General features: G+C 47.4%; 2 protein-coding genes and 1 non-coding gene across 7 annotated transcripts in view; all 3 read right to left on the minus strand.

Moving 5' to 3' along the window:
* The window catches only part of TRPV2 (transient receptor potential cation channel subfamily V member 2), a 35495-nt gene extending 14888 nt beyond the window's left edge, over positions 1–20607 (minus strand). The window contains exons 1-8 of one of the 4 annotated variants that reach the window (XM_039914501.1): positions 20455–20607; positions 19946–20015; positions 18939–19035; positions 8054–8296; positions 4898–5034; positions 3243–3395; positions 1569–1706; positions 710–1008 (exon numbers count right to left, since the gene is read on the minus strand). In XM_039914501.1, the coding sequence (XP_039770435.1) occupies positions 710–1008; positions 1569–1706; positions 3243–3395; positions 4898–5034; positions 8054–8247 (921 nt within the window). In that variant the 5' untranslated portion in view covers positions 8248–8296; positions 18939–19035; positions 19946–20015; positions 20455–20607. Of the gene's footprint in view, positions 1–709; positions 1009–1568; positions 1707–3242; positions 3396–4897; positions 5035–8053; positions 8309–9963; positions 10233–18938; positions 19036–19945; positions 20145–20454 lie in introns of those variants that run through there. The other 3 variants (XM_039914500.1, XM_029082616.2, XM_039914502.1) reach the window with 3 other exon arrangements.
* Positions 20608–20728: 121 nt separating this feature from the next.
* On the minus strand, positions 20729–20866 carry LOC114818060. The gene has a single exon (XR_003765881.1). It is a non-coding gene; the product is annotated as a small nucleolar RNA SNORA7 (small nucleolar RNA).
* A 2490-nt stretch (positions 20867–23356) lies between these two features.
* Positions 23357–27250, minus strand: LOC100077981 (polyubiquitin-C). Of its 2 annotated transcripts, none has more exons than XM_029081868.2 (2): positions 27148–27250; positions 23357–25542 (listed from the first exon to the last, which is right to left on the minus strand). In XM_029081868.2, the coding sequence occupies exon 2, from the start codon at positions 25534–25536 to the stop codon at positions 23479–23481; it is 2058 nt and encodes a 685-aa protein (XP_028937701.1). In that variant the 5' UTR covers positions 25537–25542; positions 27148–27250; the 3' UTR covers positions 23357–23478. The 2 variants fall into 2 exon arrangements, with proteins under 2 accessions (XP_028937701.1, XP_001508904.3); XM_001508854.5 differs by lacking the exon at positions 27148–27250 and adding an exon at positions 26813–26888.
* Between the last annotated feature and the right edge of the window lie 178 nt (positions 27251–27428).

The following is a 27428-nucleotide window of genomic DNA, read 5'->3' on the forward strand; positions in this document are numbered from 1 at the left end:
CCTCTATATGCACACACACTCCATCTACACACCCACAAATATATTACCTGATCAATTGGTCAACAAATATTTACTGAGCACTCACAAGGTGCCCAATACTATATGCTGCAGGGAATCATAGTAAAAAGCCAACAGCTTCCACCCTCAAGGAATTTACAAACTTAATGGGAAAGATAAGATCAAAAAACACTGAAGCAATTTAACTATAAACATATATACTGCAATTATGAGTTGGAAAAGAAAATTTGATTAAGGAATGCATTTGTCATTTGGAGAACTGGGTTAATCATGGAAAACTTCTTGGAGGAGTAAAGCCTTTAAGCTGCAGAGGGGACTTACATAAGTGGATAACCAGAGATACACCCATGCATTTAAATGAAATGTGGGACAGGACTGTCTAGTGGAAACAGCATTGCTGTGGGACTTCGGGTAAATCATTTTATCTCTGTGCCAGTTTCCTCCCTTTAAAAAGGTGGAGATAATTCTACTGTTCCTCCCAGGGTTGTTGGGAGGACAAAAATGCAATCTAATATGAAATGTTTTGGAAAAAGAGAATGTTGTGTAATTGCAAGATAGCATGGAAACTCAGCACTAGATAAGGACTCTCTTGGTTGTTTATTCACTATAAGTCCTCTTAGATTCATCCTTCACATCCCCCACATTGCACAGACAGGACCAGGATGCCCTCCTGCTTGCGAGCCTCACTCACTTCTATCTTGCCCTCCTTGGCTGCCAGCTTCAGAGGCGTCAGGCCTTGGTTGTTTGGGATGTCCTCCAACTTCATGGAGGGGCAGATCCTGGCTCCGGCCCTGAGGATGTCGTCGTACATGGCGCTCACTAGCGAAGTGTTCTCCTTGGAGTTATCGGCGATCATAACCAAGGCGTGGAGCACTGTGTTGCCTTGGGAGTCGCCCTCCTCGAGACGGGCTGGCTGATGCGGGTTCTCCAGCAGGAATTCCACCACATCCCATTGCTTGGTACAGGCAGCCAGTGAGAGAGGGAGCTCACCTGGAGATGGGGAAATGGGTATTGAACATTAAGTTTTATTATTATTATTATCAGCATCATCAAGGTATGTATTAAATGTTCACTACATTTAGTAAACCAAGGCAACATTCCCTTGGGCTCACTTTAAAGCTAGGCAGTAACCGAGTTCCTTGATTTCCCAAGGCGACTGGCCCTTTCCCTGAGGGGAGTCACAGGGCCCAGACCCTCAGGGCACTCTGATCAAGGAAGTGAATCTTCTTCCACTAAGAAGAATGGTGTGGGGGTCAAGCCCAGCTGGGGGAGACCCTAGGATACTGGTTTATGGCCAATCCAGGGTGGTCTTGTAGATCTCACTCCAAACCTGCAGACTTAACCAACTTCCGGAGGCAAAGAGGAGGATGACACAACACTAGTTTTTCCTCACTGCAGTCACTATGTGGCATGAGTGGCTAGTGCTTTAGGGATCTTGGTCTGATGGTATTTGCTCAGAAAGAACCACTAGTCTTTTGGGGTAGGAGACTCCAGCGTTTATGATGGGAAGGAAGAAAGCTGGAGCCAGGGATGCTCCAATGTCCACTCACCAAAATAGAAGCAAATTCCTTTGCTCTTTTGGAAGAACTGCCCATCAGCCTTCGCATGGACATTTGCTCCATTCTCCACCAGGACTTTCACCCAAGTCAGGCTCCTCTTCTCTATGGCGATATGCAGGGCACTGTGCCCTAAGGAGACAAAGGGAGAGGCCGAGCCCAGGGTTATTATGATTATTAGTTAATATGTATCAAGAGTTGGCTAGTACCAAGGACTGTGCTTACCACTGGGGAATATACATAATAATAAAACCAAACATACCCCTTTTCCACATTGGGCTCTCACTCTAAAAGGAAAGGAGATCAGTTTCCTGTTTTACGGTTAAGGAAACCAAGGCACAAAGACATCAGGTGACTAGACCAAGGTCTCGCTGCAGACAAGTGGCAGAGCTGGGATGAGCACCTCAATCACCTGACTCCCAAGCCCTAGCTCCTAGGCCCTATTAGCTCCTGGGGTAAGAATGACTATCCCCCACACCCACCTTAAGCAGGTCCCTTCCACTTGGTTTCTTGGGAACATGCTATGTATGCTTTTGTCACATGAGTGGGAGAGAACATGATGGAAGAATTAAAAAACATTCTTCCCATAACACTAGTCTGTTCTAACACATTCCATAAATTGGCACAGGTAGATTACTTACACTAATTTGTGTTTCTATGTGATTTTGCGACTGTACAGTATTTAATATAGTAACCGTGTTGGACAAGCAGGTAAAGTATTCTCCTAGTGGAGAACACAATAAGGGAATTCATATCAAAAAAATGTTGATCATGCTGGTGTCTCTGAACTACCTTTGTCCTAACCTATAATTCCCATGAATTCAATAGTTAATAATAATAATAATAATAATGTTGGTATTTGTTAAGCACTTACTATGTGCTGAGCACTGTTCTAAGCGCTGGGGTAGATACAAGGTAATCAGTTGTTCCACGTGAGGCTCACAGTCTTAATCCCCATTTTACAGATGAGGTAACTGAGGCACCTAGAAATTAAGTGACTTGCCCAAAGTCACACAGCTGACATGTGGCAGAGCCGGCATTTGAACCCATGACCTCTGACTCTTAAGCCCCTGCTCTTTCCACTGAGCCACACTGCTTCTGATTTTCCAGTCACATGAGATTCTTCAAGGACATATTCCGTTGGCATTAGGAAAACTCCCTCTACCAAAGAAGAAACCATGATAAAATAAACATGATCCTTTACAAGAACCACACTTCAGAGAGAACAAAGGCATTACTGTACTATAATATGTGGTTACTTTTCTTTGATCTTTGCTAGTGTCCCCACTTCCCTTCTTAGACGATGGGCCTCCTCCTGAGGGTCAGGAATGTATCTATACTTCCTTGGTGCTTAGTACAATGCTTGGTACAAAGGAAGCACATAACAGATGCAATAATAAACAGTTTTTTGAATCTTATGAACACACTGGAGCTAGATTTCATCTGAGTTCATATTCCAGGCCCTTCCCTCGCTGCCGAATTGTACATTCCAAGCGCTTAGTACAATGCTCTGCACATAGTAAGCGCTCGATAAATACTACTGAATGAATGAATGCTTGTGTGTCTCCAGCACCCTTTGAGGAGGAGGACCACCTGTTTCCTTCCCCAAGACCCTCCCATATTTTCCCCTGCAGTCCCAGGTCCAGCTCCCCTCCCAGCAGTAATCACCTCGGTAATTCTCATCATAGCACGTGGCGTTGACCAGTGGCAACGGGTTGCCCAACTCTCTGTCGATCTGCAACAGCGGCAGGATGGTGGCATTCTCCCCGGCCTTGAGGTTCAGCAAGGCTTTCATGAGGCAGGTCTTTCCCGTGTTTGCCTCTGGCCAGGAGAGAAACATTCAGGAGGGTTGTGGGAGTTTGAATCCAACTGTGAGCAGGGTGGGCAGTCAGCCTAGCACTGCTGCCCCTGAGCAAGCACCCGGAGCAGAGGTCTGAGTTTCAAATTGGGACCCCACTGGTTTAGGGCAGGGTGGAGCCTGAATACCAGTGTCTTCACCCTCACCCCCCCCCACCCCTAAACATTATGAGGATAATAATAATAGTATTTTTAAGCACTTACTATGTGTCGAGAGAGAGATACAAGATGATTCGTTTTTTTTGTTTTGCTTTGTTTTTTAATGGTACTTGTTAAGAGCTTACAATGTGCCAGGCACTGTACTAAGTGCTGGGGTAGATACAAGCTAATTAGGTTGGACACAGTCCATGTCCCATGTGGGGCTCACAGTCTTAATCCCCATTTTACAGATGAGATAACTGTGACACAGAGAAGTGAAGTGACTTGCCCCAGGTCACACAACAGACAAATGGCAGAGCCAGGATTAGCACCCATGTCCTTCTGACTCCTAGGTCTGTGGTTGATCCACTAGTGAAAAAGGGGGGAAGCACCTGGAAGGAACAGGATACAGGGGCAGAAACCCAGATGGCTAATTGTGAGTCCCTGAGTCCTTTGGGGGCTGCTTGAGGGGACTCTACCCCGACTCCAGCTTGTAATTGGCGATTTGGAGCTTTGATTTCAGGGGACCCTTTAGCCCCTCTGCCTAGAAGCCAGGCCAGGAAGTGAAAATGGCTTCTAAAGGTTAAGGGGGGATAAGAAGGGTCGTGGCCAGTTGGCCCCAGAAAAAGGAAGTTTCTAACAGGCCAGCTCCAGGAATACAGGCCAAAGGGGCAGGCAGGGCAACTAGTCAATTCAAAGAGTATGTACAGAGACCTTGAGGGAATCTCTCTTGCTTCTCTCCCCAAACAGGTGTTTGGAGGTTCAGAGTGACCTAGTGGGAAGGGCACAGGACTAGGAGGCAGGAGACTTGGGCTCTAATCCCGACTCCCCCACTTGTCTTCTGGGTAAACTTGGGCAAGTCACTTAACATCTCTGTGCCTCAACTGTAAAATGAGGATTTTACAATTTTGCAAATTGTAAGTGGGGATTCAATAGCTGTTCTCTCTTCCCCTTAGGACTCTAAACTCCACGTGGATAGAGACTGTGTCCAAGAACTTGGCCCAGTGTTTACCACAAGAATGATTACCATGGCAAACAAGTTGCTTGTTGGTGGGTTGAAAGAGTGAAACTTCTTGCCGGTGCAGAAATTACATTCCCTGGACCCCTTAAACAATCCTGTCCCATCTCCTCCTGCTCTTGGTCCAGGAGAAGATGGGGTGAGGAGCAGATAACTTAGCCCCAGGATGTCAGCTTGCCCCAGGCCTAGGAGGCAGTCTCCACCAAAGAGCAGGTGAGCTCTCCCAGCCCAATTCTATCCTGCTCCCTCCTCCAGTTAGAAAGGGGCAGTCCAGCTCTCAAGCCTAGCCGGGACTTTGGGGCTGCCATACCTTTATATTCAGAATTGGTGAGGAATTTTCCGGTCCGTTGCAGATACTCCTTCAGACCTTCCAGCTCCTCTGGATCTCCCCTGGCAACAGCTCCAAAGAGCCGATCTCTGTCGAAGCGGTTTGGGTCCTGCTGGTTGCTGGAGAAAGTTGCAGGGTTACCACCTTATCAGTAAAAATAATAATATAATGGTATTTAAGGACTTTCTGTGCCCCACGAACTTTATTAGGCACTAAGCTAAGTCTAAGAGGAAGAGAGACCAGGTACTGTACCCTACTTTACAGAGGAGGAAGCTGGGGCACAGAGAAAGTTTAGTGTTTTGCACAAGGTCACACAGCATGTAAATGTCAGAGTCAGCACTGACTCTCAGTCCTGGATTTATTTCACTAGCCCCAGAGAGAGTTCCCAATTCCCTAGGAGCTCTTCTCCCCAAAGGAAGGAACCATCCTGAGGCAGAAGCATCAGTCTGGACCTGGATTAGCACTGGGGATCACAGCTCAGTCCAGTCAGAGAACCCCACCAACCCACAATGAATTCCCAAAGGTTTAAGAGGAAGTGCTGCTGTTCCACTGGGGTTGTCCCTATGGGCTTCTGGGCTTTGTAGTTCTAGTATTCCTCAGTACTGTGCTCATTTGTATATATTATTTATTATCCTATTTATTTTGTTAATGAGGTATACATCCCCTTGATTCTATTTATCGTGATAATGTTGTCTTGCTTTTGTCTCGTTCTGTTTTGCTCTGCCGTCTGTCTTCCCCGATTAGACTGTGAACCTGTCATTGCGCAGGGATGGTCTCTATGTATTGCCAAATTGCACATTCCAAGCGCTTAGCACAGTGCTGTGCACATAGTAAGGGCTCAATAAATACTACTGAATGAATGAACACCAAAGGTGGTAACTTAACAGGGGCATCCAGAGGGACATTACCCACTGTGGATTTCCACCTGTGGAGAGAAATATATCCTCTCATCCTCCCAACAATTCAAGCAGGACTTCCAGCCTCCCTCTGTCACTATCAGTTTAATGGGGGACACACAGATGATATAATACAAGTAAGCGAAGGATATGAGTATAAGGCTATGTACACAAAGATGATACAATACTGTTAAGGGAAAGATATGATTACAAGGATATTTACCTAATTGCTGTGGGGTGAATACTTTTAGTGCTTAGTGGGTGAGCCTAAGTGAGTGCATGAGCTGGAAAGGAAAAAAGTTTTTTGTTTGTTTGTGTGTGTGTGTCAGTCAATGTGTCCATCCTCTTCTCCCAGAGAAGAAACCCTTCTGTGACTGCTGGTGACTTCTGGCAATGTATGGCTAAGTGATCAATAGCGTCCATCAGGGTATCTACCCCATTCCTCTCTGAGAAGATATATGTTTCATTTTATTTATTTGTGTTGATGTCTATCTCCCCCCTGCCCCCAAGACTGTGAGCTCCTTGTAGGCAGAGAATGTCACTGTTTATTGTTGCATTGCACTTTCCCAAGCGCTTAATACAATGCTCTGCACACAGTAAGTACTTAAAAATTATGACTGAATGACGTCCTAAGAGCATTCTAACAGGACAGATAGGACTCAGCTCTTTAAAGCCTGCTTGCCTCTACTGAGTCCCACACAGTCCATGCCCCCGTGCTAAATACGAAGAGTTGACACTTATGATGACCACCTAATAATAATAATAATAATAATGTTGGTATTTGTTAAGCGCTTACTATGTGCAGAGCACTGTTCTAAGCGCTGGGGTAAACACAGGGGAATCAGGTTGTCCCACATGGGGCTCACAGTCTTAATCCCCATTTTACAGATGAGGGAACTGAGGCACAGAGAAGTTAAGTGACTTGCCCACAGTCACACAGCTGGACAAGTGGCAGAGCTGGGATTCGAACTCATGAGCCCTGACTCCAAAGCCCGTGCTCTTTCCACTGTGCCACGCTGCACCTAGATACCAACTGTCACACATTTCTTTTTTAATGGTATTTGATAAGCGCTTGCTATGTGCCAGGCACTGTTCTAAGCTCTGGGGTAGATGCAAAGTAATCAGGTTTGACACAGCCCATATCCCCAGTAGGGCTCACAGTCTTAATCTCCATTTCACATTCATTCATTCATTCAATAGTATTTATTGAGCGCTTACTATGTGCAAAGCGCTGTACTAAGCACTTAGAGTGTACAATTTGCCAACAGATAGAGACTATTCCTGCCCAATAACGGGCTCACAGTCTAAACGGGGGAGACAGACGGTAAAGTAAAACAGAACGAAACGAAACTAGCAGTCTAGCTTAGACATGAAGATAAATAGAATCATAGAGATATACATACACATCATTAACAAAATAAATAGGGTAATAAATACTATATACAAATATGCACAGTGCTGATGGGAGGGGAACGGGGAAGAGCAGAGGGCGGGAGAGGGGAGAATGGGGAGGGGAGGAAGAGCAGAGGGAAAGGGGGGGCTCAGAATAGGAAGGCCTCCTGGAGGAGGTGAGCTCTCAGATAAGGGAACTGAGGCACAGAGAAGTGAAGCGACTTGCCCAATGTCACACAGCAGACAAGTGGCATAGCCAGGATTAGAACCCAGGTCCTTCACACTCCCAGGCCCGGTCTCTGCTAGCCCATGCCAGCATCCAGCTCCCATTTCCCATACCCAAAATGGAGGGCTGAGGGGAAGGAGCTTCCAAACCCAATTAGGTCCAGCTTTATGTGGGTCTGACCTGACTCCACGGCCTTAGGACCAGTAGAACCTGCAGGCCGAACCCAGCCTGTGCAAAAGGGCTCTGCCCTGAGCTACCATGAGGACTAAGGTCAGGAGTCAGAAATAGGCCATGTTGCCCAGAGACAATGGAAGGCCTCTCCTGCTCTCTTCTATCTCCCACCTTCAAGTTCTGCCCCAGACTCAGCCTTGATTGTGAAACACAGCAAGCCTCCCTGCTGTAGCTGGCTATCCCACCTCTCTCCCCTGAGCCTCACTTAACTTATCTGCAAATTGGGGATCAAGAGTGTGAGCTCCACATGGGACAAGGACTGTGTCCAACCTGATTAACTAGTATCTAAACCCAGCGCTTAGAACAATGTTCCCTTTATGCTCTAGTTGACTCTAAGCAGGATCCTCGTTTATTCTTTAATTCCAGGTGCTGAGTGACGGACAAGCAGCCTACCTTGGGTGGTAATTCACATTGACCCGGATACTAGGAGTAAAATCGCTGTTCTCCTTCTGGAAGGCAGACTCCATAGGCGGTAGTTCATTCTTTCTGCCCTTCCCTTCTGGTCGGGCACTGGCGTTGGCCCTCTCCTCTGGACTGCTGTCCGTCGTCTCCAGCATAAATACCGTCGGGCGAGCTGGTTCGGGCATCTTGGCTGGGGGTTGCTACCCTGTCCCTCCTGGCAGGCTTTCCAGGACCCTAGGACAGAAGCTGGGTTTGGGTCAGGAGCCAGAAATAGGTCGCCTTCTCCAAAGACCAGGGAGATACTCATCTTCCCACTTCAAACCTTCATTTGGGCTTTCCCTTGTAGAAGTAGTAGTGATGGCATTTACTGAGTGCCTACTGGGTACAATATACTATACTAAACACTTGGAAAAATACAACAGAAGCACAATAAAGAAAAAGCCAGCCTCCTTGCGAGGATTACTTCATCTACTTCCTTGAAGGGCTGGCAGCAGAAGCAACCTGCCCCCGAATTTGGACCTCAATTCATTGAGTTGCAAGCCCCAGGGGGCCCACAGGGCATCCTCTTGATACCATTACCCCTGAGCTAAGATTCGCCAGCTCCCACTAATTCCTGAGAAACCCACTGGTGGTTAGACCTGACCTTCTGGGTGTGGCCAGGGGAGCGATGTTCAAATCTCGGTTCAAGACCAGGAAAGGATGATGTTTAACAGCAGAGAAATGACTCAGGCTAGGGCCCAACAAGTGGTCCAGAAAGGCAGCCTCTCTCTCCTAAACTGTTTCATCTTGCTGACCCTCCCGCCATCCCAGGTTGACCTCCCAAGCCATCATTCCTGCTGAAAGTCCTCACTCTAGAGCCAGGCCTAGCCCTTTCCTCCAAGTATACTGCCCTGCTCTGAACAGTTAGAGGAGAGGGAACCCTGATCTCAGGCCACCCTATGGCAACCCTGAGCTGTAGGCCAGGCCGTTCTAGCCTGACACACAGTAAGCACTTAACAAAGACCAAAAAAAGAAAAATAAACAGAAAAAGGGGTGTTTCCTCTGTAGCACAATCCCCTCCTCACAGGAAGACAGAAACCACAAGGACCATGAGACCCAACAGCTAAATGCAAGGAGAGCAGAGCGGTGAAGCTGCAGCAGAGAGCCCTCTGATGGCCTCTGCCTTGGGCGGGGGCACAGACGGTGGAGGCGGGTGGGAGGAAGTCCCCCCCTTTCCACTTCCTGACCCCAAGAATGAATAAAACTGGGGGAGACCACTGTCTCTCCTAGTGGCTATCCTATTGAGATTCCTTCTTGGGTCCCTGCAATCTGGATGGAGCATTATTCACTCAGTTTCTTTCTCACAAGTCACATTAGAATCCATACGGCCAGAGACCCTGCCTCCATGTTTTTTAGTCGATCATATCTCCCGGTGTTCAGCCTAAAGCTGCTGCCCTTCAGCAAACCCTGACCCCTCACCCACTCACCTTCCCTCCCACCTTACTTGCTCGGACAACCGAACATCACCATGGTCTCTGATATAACTGGCCAGAGAGTCCGTGGTCACTGCATAATGTCTCCCATCCCTGGACTGTTTATAACTGGCTTCTGCTCTCAGAATTCCTTCCCCGCTGGTAATTCCCAGGGCTTCTGGACTCTACACAAGGAATGCACTGCCCGCTTTTTCAAGGCAACATTCCTGTTCCCTTCCAAAGCCGGCTTTGGTGGGGAGAGTGGGCTTGCCCCAGGAGGCAGTGGGGTTCTGCCCAGCCCTTCTTCCTCTCTAACTAGAGGAACAGGAAGACACTTGAAGTTTCCTCCAGCTCCACAGTCAGGGTGAAGTTACCAAACCCCGCTTGCTAACGCTACTGAACTCCCAACTACACTACAGGCGGGGGGTGTGGGCAGCCCCACATACTTACCGTGGAGCCGAGCAAACGTCTGAATGGACGATCCCAGACCCAAAGTGAGGGTGGGGGGGTGAGGGAGAGAGGGTGGGTCCTGGACCCCAAGTCGCAGCCCCCCGGGTGCCTCAGAGAAGCCACGGCCACTCCCTGCCTGGAAAACTTCCCTGACAGCTGACTCAGGGAGAGCCAGGGCTGGGAAGAGATGCTATCGACTCCGAAGGGGCCATCCAAGAGAGAGAGTGCAGGATGAGGGGGAGTGCTGAGGAGGGAGAAGCCCACGGAGAAGCGGCTTTGGGTTGTGCCTCGCCAAGCCCCACCCGGCTAAGCGGAGTCACGTTATGAATGATGGAAGTTAACTCTTGCCTGCCCAGGAAAAAGGAGGCTGGGCAGGGTGCTTTGGGGCTGATGAGCAGCGCACCCAGGAGAGGCCCATACACAACTCTACTGGGCGGGGGGGCGGGAGTGGGGAAGGGTAGCTCAAACAACTGGAAACATCTGGCCCAGCCCCATCCTTATCTGGGCAGCCCTCCTCTGCTTGTGCATAGTTCCACCTTCCAGCTCTGGCGGGAGACGGGGTCGAAGACCCAACCGCAACCAGTAACAGAGCCCCGGACCTTCAGCCCAACCTTGCCAAGCTGAGGAACCTCAGACACACTCTGCTGCTTGTGGTGGGGCCCCAGGGTGGGGTGATGACTCAGTTCCTCTCTGCTCCTCAACCCTGCCGCCCACAGGCTCCCCCTGAGTCTCTCCCCTCCTCCCACCCTTGAAGAGGAAGGCCTGGAGAGCTCACATTTTATTGACTGGGGGAGAGGTCCCACTGGGTGGACAGGGCAACACAGAGGAGTATAGGCGAGGCAGTCCCAGGGAATGGATTAGGCAACAATGACCTAATTGAAGAAACACAGGCATAGGAGTCGGTGGACCTCAGTTCCACTCCTGACCCAGCCATTTGCCTACTGTGATCTTGAGCAAGTCACTTAACCGCTCTGTGCCTCAGTTTCCTCACCTGTAGAGTTGGGGTTCAATATCCATTCTCCCAGTCACTTCTCTGTGCCTCAGTTACCTCATCTGTAAAATGTGGATTGAGACTGTGAGCCCCCACACTGGACAGGGACTGTGTTCAACCCTATTTGCTTGTATCTATCCTAGTGCTTAGTACAATGTCTGGCACATAGTAAGTGCTTAAATACCACAATTATTTTTATTATGAATCCCAGGGACCATATCTGACATGATTATCCTGTATCTACTCCAGGACTTAGAACGGGGCTTGACATATAGCATGCACTTAAACACCAGTGATTATTATCATCCAGGTCGGGATGAAAGGGTATGGAGAGCTGTGGTCTGGAACTTTGAGCAACCCCTGAGAGAGGAGAAGATCCGTTTAGACTAGGAGTGACCAATTACTTGGCCAGAGGGTCACCTGGTGCGGCCATGGAAGGAAGCGGCCGGTGTTCAAACCTGACCCGTGAGCTGGATCCAACTGATAGATGAGCCAGATCTGGCCTGTGGACCTGATGTGGCCCTTCCCAGTCTAGACCTTCTCTACTTCCTTCCTCTCCCCTTACTTCTGCTCCTCAGCTTCATCTGGCTGACTGAGTCAACCAACCACCCCCGGGTCCAAAGCGTCAAGTCTCAGAACCAGCACCTTCCAGAAGTGAAACTAGGGTTTTCAGACACTTGTTGACAGATACCCATCCCACCAGACCTGTGGGTTTGGTCGGAACCCAGGGAAGAGAAACCCCATTACTTAGATGTTAGTAACATCCGTTACTTAGGAGACATGGTGGGAGGAGTGGCACACAAGGGCACAGAGAAGCCAGTGCCTCTCCTGCTCTGGGAACGACAGAGCCCAGGCAACACCAAGACCATTAAGAAGAGGTCCAGTGGCCTGTGGGACAGTTTCCACCTCCGAGTTTCCATCCACCTAGGAAGCCCCCAATAAGAGCCTCAGTGAAAACCCGCCCAACTCAGCTACGCTCCCCAGGGGCTGAGCCCTGTGGGGCTTCTGGGACACAGGGTTTTGAGTGATCACTTAAGGCCCTTCCATGTACCATACACCCATACACCATTCATTGGACGAGGAGTGCCTGTGAATAACAATAATAATAATTGTGGTATTTGCTAAGTGCTTACTATGTGCCAAGCACTGTACTAAGTGCTGGGGTGGATACATGTAAATTGGGTTGGACAGTCCCTGTCCCTCATGGGGCTCACACACTTAGTCCTCATTTTACAAGTAACCGAGAGAAAGAGAAATGAAGTGACTTGCCCAAGCTCACACAGCAGACAAGTTGTAGAGCTGGAATTAGAACCCAGGTCCTTGTGACTCTCAGTCCAGTGGTCTACCCACTAGGGCACAGTTCTTCTCTAGGCCATGGATGCAATGTAATGTGATGTCAAGGGTGGCATTTTCTGGAAGGATGTTAATTTCCCTTGATCCTAGGATATTTTTCCAGAGACTTTGCATTTCCCTTCCAAGTCAGTATGAAGCCTGGGCAGCATCACTGACTTGGAACTGAAAGTTTGAAATGGACAAAAAAGCATCTGGTTTGTACTGGAAAAGGTCAGAGGAAAACTGACCAATCTAGCTCTGGAGGCCAGAGGAAGAGACCTAATAAAAGTCACCTTCCTCACAGACAAGCCTAGACAGAGTGAGTGAAGCCCTTGTCCAGTGAACTTACTTTTTAATGGAGATGGTCAAAACTGCCCAAAATGGAGAGAGGATCAGCCAGAAATCACACCGTAGGAACAGAAGAGGAACAAGTAGAAAACGTTTTAGTGACCAGCATCTACACCAAGAATGGAGGTTGGCCATTCTGAGAGGCAGAAGAAAACTCTAGTCTTGCGACAGAAATTTCAAAAGAGGGAGAAGTTGGGGGAAGCATGTCAGTCCTGCAAAATCTGGGGAAAAGTCGGACATTGTCCATTCCACAGGGCAGGTATTTCCATTGATATGCAAGGGAGTCCGCTGCTGAGAAGCAAGGTCAAGAGCCTGAAAGCCCAGGCCTGCTGTCTGGTTCTGGTTAAAATCAGACTGCAGGGACTCGAACACAGCTCGGGGGCCTGCAGCCCCCAGGGACAGGAAGGGAGGAAGGGAGGGAGGGAGGGAAGAATCGGACTGAAAAAACAGCTTGCTTTGACCCTGCTGTTCTCTGAGTCCCAAAATAGCCTCTCCAGGCCAAGATGGGGGAGGAGGATAAGCACACTTCAGAGTTGACTGTGGGGCCTGTAGTCCTCTAGATGGCTTCCCAGGCTGAAGCTCCCCCTCCCTTCATCCTCTTTCAATGCCCTCTCCTCTCCCCCGCCCCCCCGGCCTGCATAACCACAACTTCTGAGCTGCTCTGCAAAGAGAGTCACTGTCCACCATCTGGCTTTAATAATGTCCATGGTTAGTGAGGGGGCCAAGAAAGGGGGAAAAATGCAATTGTTCACTGCGAGACTAGGATTGAGCTGTGGGCACTGAGCCCTAGAGACAGCTGGGAAAGGACTAGAGTTCAGAAAATTTCAGCACCAACAGTTAATTTCCTAACTAACCAAATGGTAACTCCCTAAATCACCATTGGCAACATGGATTCCAGATCAGCTCCATTCCATTTAGACTTATCTGGTATCCACAGGGCACTGTGCTGAATGGTAGGGGGTGGATAAAGAATAAGAAGAGCTGTAATCCCTGCCCTCGAGAACTTTAAAAATCAGACAGATTCTCAGAAAGTTCAGATATCTTAAAGGCAATTTAGAGGCTTTAGTACCTCACAGAGAGATGTTCTATAAATTTATATTGTCCACCTACCCCTCTAATAATAATAATTATGGTACTTGTTAAGTGTTTACTATGTGCCAAGTACTGTTCTAAGCACTGGGGTAGATACAAGTTAATCAGGTTGGACATAGTCCCTCCCCCACATGAGGCTCACATTCTTAATCCCCAATTTGCAGATGAGGTAACTGAAGCCCAGAGTGGTTAGGTGACTTGCCCAAGATCACCCAGCAGACATGTGGAAGAGCAGGATTATAACAACTCGGGTCCTTCTGACTCCCAGGCCCGTGCTCTAACCACTTAGCCATGCTGCTTCCTAGACTGTAGACTATAAGCTCACTGTGGGCATGGAATGTGTCGACCAACACTGCTGTATTGTACTCTCCCAAGTGGTTAATACAGTGCTTGCACATAGTAAAAGCTCAGTAAATACCATTGATGATGGTGATGATGATTTGTAGGGAAACTATGCAGTACAGATCGCACAGAGAGAGTATAAAGTTCCCTACTACCCAACTGGGGGGAAGCTTTTTGCTGGGGGAAAAAAGTCCAGTTAATGAAGGTAGGAACTTTTCAGATTTTTGCTGGGAACTAGTCAGTGAATTGGATCTCATTTCCTCAAGTAGGAAACGTTGGCAAAGCCACCTCCAGAATTCCCCTGTCCCCTGTCCCTCCTCCAGAAAGTCTCCACATCCCTTAGCTTCAACCACAGATATATGTTCTTATGCCTCAGTACCACCTCCAGAAAGACTCCCTTATCCCTCAGCTCCATTTCCAGGAAAATTCCCCTCCTCAGCCCCTCCTCTAGGGAAATTCCCCTAAATTTCAGCCCCAACTCCAAGAAAACTCCCCTGTTCCCTCATGCTATCTGCATAAAGCCTCCTGAGTACTCTCCAATGGGCAAAACATTTGTCCCTCAATCCTTCCATAGCTGACTGAATTTGATACAGGTCAGAGAGTTGATGGCAGTGGGTCTGCATGACTCACTAGCTTACACAGGGTTCCCAGCACCTTCCCTCATTCCCAACCCAGTAGCAGCAAGGGGGCACTCCATGAAGGCATGCCAAGTCTTTTAAGTTGGAGCTTGCAGGAGTTGTAGGTGTGAGGAAATTGTCACCTGGACAGAAAATAGCAGGCCTGGATGTGTCCACCCCCAAATTCATATCACTTGTTATCGGAGCTTCAAACAAGACATATTTTCTACTGATTCACTGATTTAAAAGAAAGGGTGGGGGAATCCTCAAACCCTGAAAGAGGTTGTAGAGCCAACAAAGGCTGTAATGTAGCAAATCCACTCCCCCAGGCAAGTGGGGAAAGATCACAGGATGAAAAGTCTACGTTAAAGTGCCACTTTGTTCTGTGGAGGCAGAGGGTGGCCATGTGACTGGCACATCAGAGGCTAGTCTCCCAGGCCTGGAAGTCAGGCGGACTTGAGTCCTCATTTCGGCTCTGCCACTGTCTGCTGTGTGACCTTGGGTAAACCATTTAACTTCATTGTGCCTCAGTTACCTCATCTGTAAAATAAGGGTTAAGACTAAGCCCCATGATAGACATGGACTGTGTCCAAACTGATTAGCTTGTATGTACCACAGTGTTTAGTACAGTGCCTGGCACCTAGTAAGTGCTCAACAAATATCTCCCCCCGCAAAAAAAAGGTGCACCCTGACATTGCTGCTACAGGTCATCACTGGGGGTTGGACCACCCCGGAGAGCATTCGGGAGTAGGCTTCTGGTACAGCCACCACTTTTCTGGGGAAGAAGCAGGTCAGTCTCCCCTCCTCAGCATCCCTTCCCATGGATACTTGAGAGTCCTACCCCTGGAAGCTCTACCCAGTAACATGACATCATGTACATGAGTCCAGTCTATTGGGCAGAGATTCTCTAACCCTGAGTCCTTCCCTGATTGGGTTCCACTTCCAAGGATAATGGCATTTCTCAAATTGGGAAAAGGAAAAGGAAATTAAATAGAAAAAGGAAAATGCAAGATCAATGAAAACCTCAACCAAACGATCTGAAGAAGTCCCCTCCATTTTTCCTCTTTTCCAAGGATCCTGAGCTCCTTTAGACTCTTCCCTGCATGCCCTCCTCTTCTTTCCTGGAGTTTCCGAGCTGATGTTCTTTCCAGAGTAACCGCCCTGAGCTTCAAGATGGGAGGAACTAGTCTTGCCTTTCAAACCCACATGCTCAGCATGGTCAAGTCCTCAGCTAATCCTTCTGCTCTGGTTGTTACTCACCTACCTTCACATGCCCTGAGTGGTGATACAGGGGGTTCAACCTTGACCATGCTAGACTGCAAGTGTGGGGTGCTCTTCAGGCCTCAGAGGAATGCCAGTTGCCAGCAGGGTTATTCCAGACATTGTTTTTTGACTGCAAAATGTGGGGAGAGGAATTTGTTAAAACTGAAGGCAATAAATTATTTAAAGAGCGTGGAACTCACATAAAAGCATTCCTCATTTAGAAGAAACTGACTGCCATTAGTGTGCCCATGACAGGCCTGAGGCTTTCACCAAAACAGTCCTGGGCTTCTGTGGTTTCGCAAAGAGGAAAAGAAGAGACTGAGAAGGCAGATCAGAAAAAAGCTGGAACGGGAACAAGGATTGCTGAACTTGAGACCAAAAAGGTGGAAAAAGGTAAGTAACTAAGTCATTCTTGGGGGTGGCTTATCTAAGTCTTTCAGGGTATCCCCTCATAATGGCTCTGCCTCACACCCCATAATTACTGGGGCCCTCCACTTTCTGGTGAGTGGCAGGGAGAGATTCCCCAATAATTCCCTCTCTATTCTGGGGGAATGGGGAGGACCTGTGGCCTTACCAGTTCTCGAAGCACCCCTTCATACCACCTCCAGAGAAAGCCTGCAAAACTCCCCAGTACTTTTATAATGCTCTGCACAAAGTAAGAATTTAATTACATAACTCCTTCTACTGATACCAGCTTCCTCTACAGAAAATCTGAGTTGACCTGTTCCAATCTATTATCACCTCTTCAGGGACATTACAGGCAAGAGAGAGCAAATGCAGCTTCAAAACTCAGAGGGAACTCCTGGAAGAACAGTATTAGGCTCTAAGCATCTCAAGGGAAGGGACCAATTTTTTTACTTTGTATGCCCCCAAGCAGCTAGTACCAGGCTTGAGAGCACTGTAAGCTTTCAGATAGATGCTGATGGTTAGAACATAGAGAGAGATCAGACTCTTCTCCTCTGGGGGCATATATTAGTATCTAATACCACACCTTGAATCTGTACACCTTTCTTCCCTAGAACATTAAATGACATCTATCCTAGAACACTGTTTAGCACCCAGCGAGTGCACAGTTCTATATTGGTGACTGGAGAGTTACAGAAGGAAAATCAGAGTGTTTACTAGGTCATTTTTAATGCCTCTTTTAAAGAACTCTAACTCAAAATATATTTCATTATTTTTTCCATCGCTAATTACTAGAAGGGTTAAGGCTGTGAGGGTACTATAATTTTTTCTAAATTTTTCTTTCACTTGTCTTCATTTGGTGACTATTCAACAGAAAGCTAAGATTTTCAGGACAGGCCGCACAAGCTGTGATTTTAGCAAAATGATCAGAGTGAGGATCTTGTAGAATTGCAGGAACCAGACTGTCTGCCAATCATAGTCCACCTCACACATACACTACTCCATGAGAAGCAGCATAGCCTAGTGGATAGAGCATGGGCCTGGGAGTCAGAAGGACCTGGGTTCTAATCTTGCGTCCACCATTTGTCTTCTGTGTGAACTTGGGCAAATGACTTCACTTCTCTGTGGCTCCGTTACTTTATCTGTAAAATGGGGGTTAAGACTGTGAGCCCTATGTGGGACAGGGACTGTGTCCAACCCGATTTGCTTGTATCTTCCCCAGAGCTTAGTTCAGTGCCTGGTACATATTATTATCATTATTATTAATAATAATAATCGTATTTATTGAGCACTTACTGTGTGCAAAGCACTGTACTAAGCACTTCGGAGAGTACAACATGACATCAAACATAGTAAGCGGTTAAATACTATAATAATTATCTAACTCACTCACCTCCAAATAGTTTTTCAAGAGCCTGGTGCTAGTCAAGAAGCTGGAGGATTAACTGTGATCTATAAAATCTAGGAACTCAACATTTACGGGTAAGAGACAGAGAAAAATGTAACCAGCTTTTAAGAGGGAGCAATCTAACCAGAGATGATAGCAAAAGCCCCCATTCAATCAGGAAAGGGATGAATTTCACAGGCGCCTCAGCCAGAGCCAGTCCAGTCCAGTCCTCACCAAGTTCTTCTATTCAGCCTCAGGGCAGGGCCTCTCTCTTTTTGCAACACTTTCTGCCTACAAACAAGACTATTGAAGCTCCTGGACTCTCCCTGGCCAAGAGAGAACTCAGGAAAAATGGGATTCTATATAGGTGGCTCCCATGATTATGGAGAAGCTTCCATTTGTGGAACTCCTGAAAGGCTTAGGATGCTTCCATCTAGAAAGATGAAAGTTGAGAGGGGCTGAAATTAAGGTTTACAAAATTTTGAAGGGTGAGGACAGGATAACTCAGAATCACTCACCAAATCCTACGAGACGGGGGACACCCAAGGAAGATTGAAGTTGGCAGGTTCCAAACAAATAAAAGAGTCACTAAATACAGTGGGCGGTAAACATTTGCATCCATGTGATGGTTTCCAATGGTGAGGGATGTATCATCCAACATCCCTAGCTTTTCTTTCCACATCCCTAATTTCTCCTCTAGAAACTGATTATAGATTTCTCCCCCATTAATGTATCCACTCCAAATCAAGCACAAAGATAATTTTAGTCTACACATCTTCAAGCCGTAACCAATTCCATAAATCAAGAATGTCAGGTATTTCCTTTTGTTAGTTCTGAACCTATCACTGAATTGCATTGGATCCCTTGTTTTGTTGAGAAGTTTGCTTTCCTCATAGGAAGCTTATTGGCTGATTATTTCTGTCACCACCTTCCACATACCTTCCGCAGCTCTATAATATCCTTGGTAAAGAACAGCAACCTGACTTGCACATCAAATGCCAGATGCCGGTAACCCTGGAATTATATAATGGCAAAACTAGGATTTATGTTCTATTTCCATTTTTCTTAATAATGTCTAACATTGCGCTGGCTTATCTGCTTGCTGCTTTACATTAAGCCAATGATTTGAAGGAACAGTCAACAGTGCCTGGGAGGCCTCTTAGCTGGATTTCACCGGTAACAGACAGCTCAGACTTACCGTAAGTTTCCCTCAAATGTCGCTCCTCACATCTTCCGCTCCTCTCCATTTGCAGCTTTCAGGATAAGAATCAGCTTCTTTAAGTGCTCTTCTAAAACTGAAGAATTTGAAACTTGAAATCAATTTTGCTCTCAGAAACAGACTTTGTGAGATTTTAACATTTTTCCAAACCAGCCTGCTTAGCTTAAAAAAAAAAAAAGCCCAAAACCTCAAAGCTTCAGAGAAAAATATACATGGTCCACTTTTGCAGCATTCCAAAAATAACACTGTAGATGCCATTTGTCAGTTGAAGTGATTCCCCAGGGCTATGCAGAAGGCTTGTGTGCCCAGCTACTTCCAACCCAATCACTTCCATTATTTTCTCTCTCATCGATACTACAGCCTTCCACTGTCAGACAAATCTTCCACAGCTTCCAAATGGCATTCTGAGAATAAAACTATACTCCCCTCCCTTCAAATACTCCATTTTATTGCTGTGAGTAAAGAAAGAAAAAGGGTACAGCATCTCCAGAGGATTTTTATTCTTACCCACCCTGGCTCTATAAATTGATCTTGAAATACCTAATTCTACTCTAAATGGTACATTTACACTTAATGGATTGGCTGGGAAATCAAGAAGCAGCATGGACTAGTGGAAAAAGCATGGAGTGTCAGGAATCTAATCCCAGGTCTGCCACTTGTCTGCTTCTTGTATGACCTTGGTCAAGTCACATTTTTTCTGGGCGTCAGTTTCCTCATCTGAGAGATGAAACTCATTTCACTTGGGCTGTGAGTCACATGTGGCATGGGGACTGTGTCCAACCCAATTATCTTGCATCTACCCCATATCTCTAGTATACTGCCTGGCACATAAGCACTTATATTCCACAACAAATTCCAATTATATTTAAGCATCCTCAGAGACAGAACTACTGAATGCATACTCCTTTTCTTTGGAGTCCTAGTTCTGAGCTGTGAGGGACCAGAAAGGCACAGGAAGTTCTTAATGCTGAGTGATGATTTTTCACCTCTTTGGCTCCATCTCTCCCAGCGTGTTCCAGGAATCAGCCACAGCAGTGGAAGAGAACAGCATAACTCCTTAAAAGAGGACGTCAATAAACATCTGGTCAGCTTTTGGGATGCCTGCACAGCATGATAGAACACCATGTTCAAATTTAGTCATTGGCTCATTTTCTTGGTGGTGAAATGCTGCCGGCCTGTGGTCGCTGCCTCTCCTGCAGCTTTGAGAACTGGTGTCTGAGCCCCTTGAGACTTAACCATAACCTCCTCTATTCCCTGCTCACATCTCTGTCAACTTCACTGCTACTCCAAATCCCCATTTCCAATATCATAATAATTTTGGTATTTAAGCGCTTACTATGTGCAGAGCACACTCACCCCTCTCAGCTCACCCCTATCCTATTTGTCCCCAGTCCCACTCCCCATGGGTGTCTGTGGATTCCCATTCCACCAGGAGCAAACGTTCCTTCATCTGTGACCTCTTCCAAATGAAGCCACTGCTCCTACTAGCCCTCACCAAGATCTGCCTCACTGCAGATGATATCACCTCATGGGTCTCAGCTTTTCTTATTCTCTATGCATTGTCTTAAGCCATCGAGTCATTTCCGACCCACAGCGATACCACGGACATCTCTCTCTCAGGACGTCCCGCTCTCCATCTGCAATCGTTCTGTCAGTATATCCACAGAGTTTTCTTGGTAAAAATACAGAAGTGGTTTACCACTGCTTCCTTCTGCACAGTAAACGTGAGTCTCTCCCCTGCTGGGGCTGCCCAGCATGGGTGAGTTTTGACTTGTAGCAGATTGCCTTCCACTCGCTAGCCACTGGCTAAGCTAGGAATGGAATGGGTCTGCCTCTGCTTGACTCTCCCTCCCATAGCCAAGCCTGGTAGAGTATTGGAAACTCTCCAGGTGTGGCCCTAAGAGGGAAGCCTGCATATTACAAAAGAGAAAAATCCACCTGCTCCTTGCCCCTGCTCACCACCTCTTCCTTTGAAATCCACATGATCTCTCTCTACTACAAATACTAGTTGCTGTCATCTATTGCCCCCTGTTGCGTCTAGAATGAAGAGCTATGAAACTACAGTATTTTATCAGTTGTCACCAGATGAAAGGGGGTTAGTGGGGAGAGAAATGGCATGAATTAGCAGTTTAAGGCTTTTTTAGCAGATTATTAGGATTTACTCTTGCCATTTTTAAAAGTTTTCTAGCCCCCTTACCATTTTAAGGATAGGTTTATCTGTCAGTGAGCTTTTATGGTAATCGCATTGGACACAGACTTTGTCCCACATGGGGTTCAATCTAAATCCTCATTTTCCATATGAGGTAAATGAGGTACAGAGAAGTGAAGTGACTTGTTCATGAATTAGAATCCAAATCCTTGATGCCCAGGCCCAGGCTCTATGTACTGAGCATAATCTTGGCATGGTGTATAGTACACAGGCCTGAGAGTCAGAAGGTCATGGGTTCTAATCCCAGCTCCGTCACTTGTCTGCTGTGTGACCTTGGGCAAGTCACTTTGCTTCTCTGTGCCTCAGTTACCTCATCTATAAAATGGTGATTGACTGTAAGCCCTCAGTGGGACATGGATTGCATCCAGCCAGATTTGCTTGTATCCACCCCATTGCTTAGTACCATGTTCAGCACATAAGTGCTTAGCAAATACCATAATTATTATTTAGACAACACTGCTTTTCTTTCTAACACCTCACCTCCGGACAAGCAGCTCCTATCCATAATAGGCAGGTAGATGCCATCTTATAATGGAAAAATCTTCCTCCAAGGTGAAGGTTATGTCCATCAGGATTTTCACAAAGATCTGCATGTCGCCCCTTAGGTGCAGGATAAATTGCAAAGTGGACTCTGACAATCTCATTTCCAGACAGTGCACTCAAGATCCCTTGCAGGGCAGCTATTTTCCTCATGGCTAGGGACCACATCCTAATTTTATTACACTTGGCCAGGCACTTTCAAAAGTGCCCTGCATACTAGGCACTCATTCTGTGGGGCCTTGAGCAAGCCACTTCTCTGTGCTTCAGCTAACTCATCTGTGAAACAGGGATTAATACTGAGCCGCATATGGGACATGGACTGTGTCCAACCTGACTACCTTGTGTGTACCCAGCACCTACAACAGTGCCTGGCACATAGTAAGCACTTCAATACCACATTTAAAAAATAGTACTAAGACAACATAATACCACAAGTAGTTAAGTCCTGGAATGAAATCAGTTTACCAGCACCAAAACTCACTTCATTACTCACATTTACTCATGGAAACTGGATGACAAAATGCTTGAAGGATGCAGTGAAGCAGGGAATCAAGTAATGCAGAATTTTAGGAGGCCAACTAAGACACATACCAGCCTGGATCTGAGCCATTTAAAAAGTCACTAAGACAATGTAATAACGAAAAGGGGAGTAGTGTGGCCTCATGGATACAGTACAGGCTTCTAGACTGTGAGCCCTTTGTTGGGTAGGGATTCTGTTGCTGAATTCCACTTTCCAAGTGCTTAGTACAGTGCTCTACCCACAGTAAGTACTTAATACAACTGAATACAGGCCTGGGAGTCATAAGAACCCAGGTTCTAATCCCAGCTCTGCCACTTGTCTATCTGATGTGGCCAAGTCATCTCATTCAGGTACCTCATCTGTAAAGTGAGGGGGGCCTATGTGGGACATAGACTACCCAACCTGATTATCTTGAATTTACCCCAGTGCTCAGGAGAGTGTGTGGCATGTACCATTAAAAAAAACTCCACCGTAAACAGATTGGAATAAATAACTGTGAGCTCTTTGTGAGCAAGGAATGTCTGTTATATTGTACTCCCAATAACTTAGTACAGTGCTTTGCACACAGTAACACTCCTTAATACTTGTATGTGGTGAAGAGGGAAGCATTTCCCATATTTCCAGGTTTATCCACTGTTAAGATCCTGCCTTTAAGGTTCAACTATTAAAACGTATCTTGGCTTGTTCACGCCAATTATTTTATTCTCCTGAAGGTAAACACGTCAGTGGACTAATATAAAAGGTATACTTAAGATTTCCAATTAATTCTTGTCCATTAAATAGAATGGAAGTAGGTTAGCCTGAATTGAAAAGAACTTTTCCTCCCGATTACCATTTTAGTGGAAACAAGCTTACTTTTCAAAGTCCACAACCAGTTCAACATTAACCTACAGGACAGTGTTTCCACACAGACCCTTTTGGTAGACTGCAGTGAAGCTGTTACCTCCAGCAAGCAACATTGGATATAGACAGCAAAAAACTAAGTAACATCCAGGATTAACCAACCCTTGTTGAAGAAAGGTGTTTTTTGGAAACATACTGAACTGTTTGAATTGTCTGACTGATATGTTGGCATGATGCTTGCAAATCGCGCAACAATTTACAGTTTTACATTAGTATTGAGAGACATTTAATGTGCAACAAAAACCTTTATTAGGGTGTAAAATTGACCTGTTTTCACTTTTGCAACTTCAAAACGTTTACTACAGGCACAGTGCAAAATGTGGCAATTGTAAAAGCAAAGTCAACAATCAACAGCCACCCCTCAGGCGCAGGACAAGGTGCAGAGTGGACTCCTTCTGGATGTTGTAGTCGGAGAGTGTGCGGCCATCTTCAAGCTGCTTGCCGGCAAAGATCAGCCTCTGCTGGTCAGGGGGGATGCCCTCCTTGTCCTGGATTTTGGCCTTCACATTCTCAATTGTGTCACTGGGCTCTACCTCCAGGGTGATGGTCTTGCCAGTCAGTGTCTTCACGAAGATCTGCATGCCACCCCTCAGGCGCAGGACAAGGTGCAGAGTGGACTCCTTCTGAATGTTGTAGTCGGAGAGTGTGCGGCCATCTTCAAGCTGCTTGCCGGCAAAGATCAGCCTCTGCTGGTCGGGAGGGATGCCCTCCTTGTCCTGGATTTTAGCCTTCACGTTCTCAATTGTGTCACTGGGCTCTACCTCCAGGGTGATGGTCTTGCCAGTCAGTGTCTTCACGAAGATCTGCATGCCACCCCTCAGGCGCAGGACAAGGTGCAGAGTGGACTCCTTCTGAATGTTGTAGTCGGAGAGTGTGCGGCCATCTTCAAGCTGCTTGCCGGCAAAGATCAGCCTCTGCTGGTCGGGAGGGATGCCCTCCTTGTCCTGGATTTTAGCCTTCACGTTCTCAATTGTGTCACTGGGCTCTACCTCCAGGGTGATGGTCTTGCCAGTCAGTGTCTTCACAAAGATCTGCATGCCACCCCTCAGGCGCAGGACAAGGTGCAGAGTGGACTCCTTCTGGATGTTGTAGTCGGAGAGTGTGCGGCCATCTTCAAGCTGCTTGCCGGCAAAGATCAGCCTCTGCTGGTCGGGGGGGATGCCCTCTTTGTCCTGGATTTTGGCCTTCACATTCTCAATTGTGTCACTGGGCTCTACCTCCAGGGTGATGGTCTTGCCCGTCAGGGTCTTCACGAAGATCTGCATGCCACCCCTCAGGCGCAGGACAAGGTGCAGAGTGGACTCCTTCTGGATGTTGTAGTCGGAGAGTGTGCGGCCATCTTCAAGCTGCTTGCCGGCAAAGATCAGCCTCTGCTGGTCGGGAGGGATGCCCTCCTTGTCCTGGATTTTGGCCTTCACATTCTCAATTGTGTCACTGGGCTCTACCTCCAGGGTGATGGTCTTGCCCGTCAGGGTCTTCACGAAGATCTGCATGCCACCCCTCAGGCGCAGGACAAGGTGCAGAGTGGACTCCTTCTGAATGTTGTAGTCGGAGAGTGTGCGGCCATCTTCAAGCTGCTTGCCGGCAAAGATCAGCCTCTGCTGGTCGGGAGGGATGCCCTCCTTGTCCTGGATTTTGGCTTTCACGTTCTCAATTGTGTCACTGGGCTCTACCTCCAGGGTGATGGTCTTGCCAGTCAGTGTCTTCACGAAGATCTGCATGCCACCCCTCAGGCGCAGGACAAGGTGCAGAGTGGACTCCTTCTGGATGTTGTAGTCGGAGAGTGTGCGGCCATCTTCAAGCTGCTTGCCGGCAAAGATCAGCCTCTGCTGGTCGGGAGGGATGCCCTCCTTGTCCTGGATTTTGGCCTTCACGTTCTCAATTGTGTCACTGGGCTCTACCTCCAGGGTGATGGTCTTGCCCGTCAGGGTCTTCACGAAGATCTGCATGCCACCCCTCAGGCGCAGGACAAGGTGCAGAGTGGACTCCTTCTGGATGTTGTAGTCAGAGAGTGTGCGGCCATCTTCAAGCTGCTTGCCGGCAAAGATCAGCCTCTGCTGGTCAGGGGGGATGCCCTCTTTGTCCTGGATTTTGGCCTTCACATTCTCAATTGTGTCACTGGGCTCTACCTCCAGGGTGATGGTCTTGCCCGTCAGGGTCTTCACGAAGATCTGCATGCCACCCCTCAGGCGCAGGACAAGGTGCAGAGTGGACTCCTTCTGGATGTTGTAGTCGGAGAGTGTGCGACCATCTTCAAGCTGCTTGCCGGCAAAGATCAGCCTCTGCTGGTCAGGAGGGATGCCTTCCTTGTCCTGGATTTTGGCCTTCACGTTCTCAATTGTGTCACTGGGCTCTACCTCCAGGGTGATGGTCTTGCCCGTCAGGGTCTTCACAAAAATCTGCATTTTGACCTGTGAAATTTGGAGGTGCATGTTAGTTCATTAATTTTCTTTATATAATATGAAAGAGACGTCATCCTTCCTTTGATGGAAGATTCTCTCCCCCTGTCCTAAACTGGAATGAAAAAAAAATCTTAACTCACATGCCTGGATTGACCAGACTGGATTAAGCCCATTTTGATATCACTTGTTAAACAAGAGATATGAGACAACCTGATTGCCTTGTATCTACTTAGAACAGTGCTCACCATATAGCAAACGCTTAGCAAATACCATAATTATAATCATTACAGCCCCCTGATTAAGGTCACCAGAGGAGTTTGACCAAAAACATTCTAGACTTATCCCTTACACAACTCTGCATATTCAAATACTGACATCACTAAATACTTCCTGTGATGTCTCATGGATGACTAATATCAAGCTTGTAGTATCAAGTCAGGTAACTTGTATAACAAATAATTTTTCTTCAGTACTTATGAGGTCACTTGACATCTCCTGGACTATGCCTCCTGGACAGGACAGAAGCCTTTTCTCACTTTATTTTTACCCTGGACAGTGACTGACCTGTAAGCACTTTAGTGCCTTAAGTTAAAAAGAAACCAACGTAGGACGACATTACTGGGGCAGTGACCTTGTCAACCCCACAGCAATATAAGTACTTTGGTTGCAGACTAAAAATCTGAGGTTCATACCCCTTCGTTGCTTCTTGACACTTCCCTCTTCTCACAAGTTCATCTGAGTCTTCAATGTGAGATTTCCCCCTTTCGAACAAGCTCTACAGTTCCCTCCCACATTTTAGATGGTTATTTTGTATCGAACCCCTGCTAGTTTCCCCTCTATTCCCTAAACTACTCGTAGAGAAGCAGCGTGGCTCATTGGAAAGACCACGGGCTGGAGAGTCATAAGTCATGGGTTCTAATCCCAGGCCCGCCGCTTGTCAGTTGTGACTTTGGGCAAGTCGCTTCTCTGTGCCTCGGTTCCCCCATCTGTAAAATGGGGATTAAGACTGTGAGCCCCACGTAGGACAACCTGCTCACCCCAGTGCTTCGCACATAATAAGCGCTTAACAAGTACCCTCATCATCATTCCTTCAAACGTATTTATTGAGCGCTTCCTGTGTGCACAGCACTGTCTTAAATGCCTGGAATGCCTCAGTAACCCCCTCTGTAAAATGTAAGCCCCACTTGGGACGACCTGATCACCTTGGATCCCCCTCCCAGCGCTTAAGAGTGCTTCGCACAGAGTAAGCGCCTAACAAATGCCATCAGCATTGTCCCACCTCGGCTGACAACGGGATCATGACTTTTTAAGAATTGATCCTCCGTGGAATATTAGTTATCCGTGTCAGCTCCTGAAGAGACGGGAGGGAAGGAGGGGGAGGCTGTTAACCGTCTTCGGGAGGCCGAAGGAGCGAGCCAAGGCGGGGGGGGGGGGGGGGGGAGGTCTAACGTCAACGGCAGTGACTCAGCACTTCCGGAAAGGATCGGAACTGCGCGCCATATTGGCCCTTCCCTACCTGCTCCTTTGACCCCGCATCAAAAAAAAAATCGTACACCTTCAACCTCCCCCCACCCTCCCCAGAGAAAAGACGGCGCCCCCCCGTCCCCCTACTACCTGTTCCGGATGCAGAGAAGAGTCGAAACTGCTGTAGCTACCGCTGCTGCGACTACGGACGACGCCTTAATTATGACGCTCTCCTCCTTGCAGCTCGGCTTTTATAGAGCGCTGTACGTCAGACGCGTCACCGTGCGCCATGCAGGATGCGTCCGCTGCGAAAAGTAGTTCCTAGGCAGGGGCTGGAATTTAGGATCTGAAGAGCACCTGATTGATGAAATCTCTATAGACAATAGGAAGGACTATTTAATCGGAATCGTTCGACCCTCTCTCGCCCCTCG

Source organism: Ornithorhynchus anatinus, chromosome 17, assembly GCF_004115215.2.
Source record: "Ornithorhynchus anatinus isolate Pmale09 chromosome 17, mOrnAna1.pri.v4, whole genome shotgun sequence".
NCBI lineage: Eukaryota > Metazoa > Chordata > Mammalia > Monotremata > Ornithorhynchidae > Ornithorhynchus > Ornithorhynchus anatinus.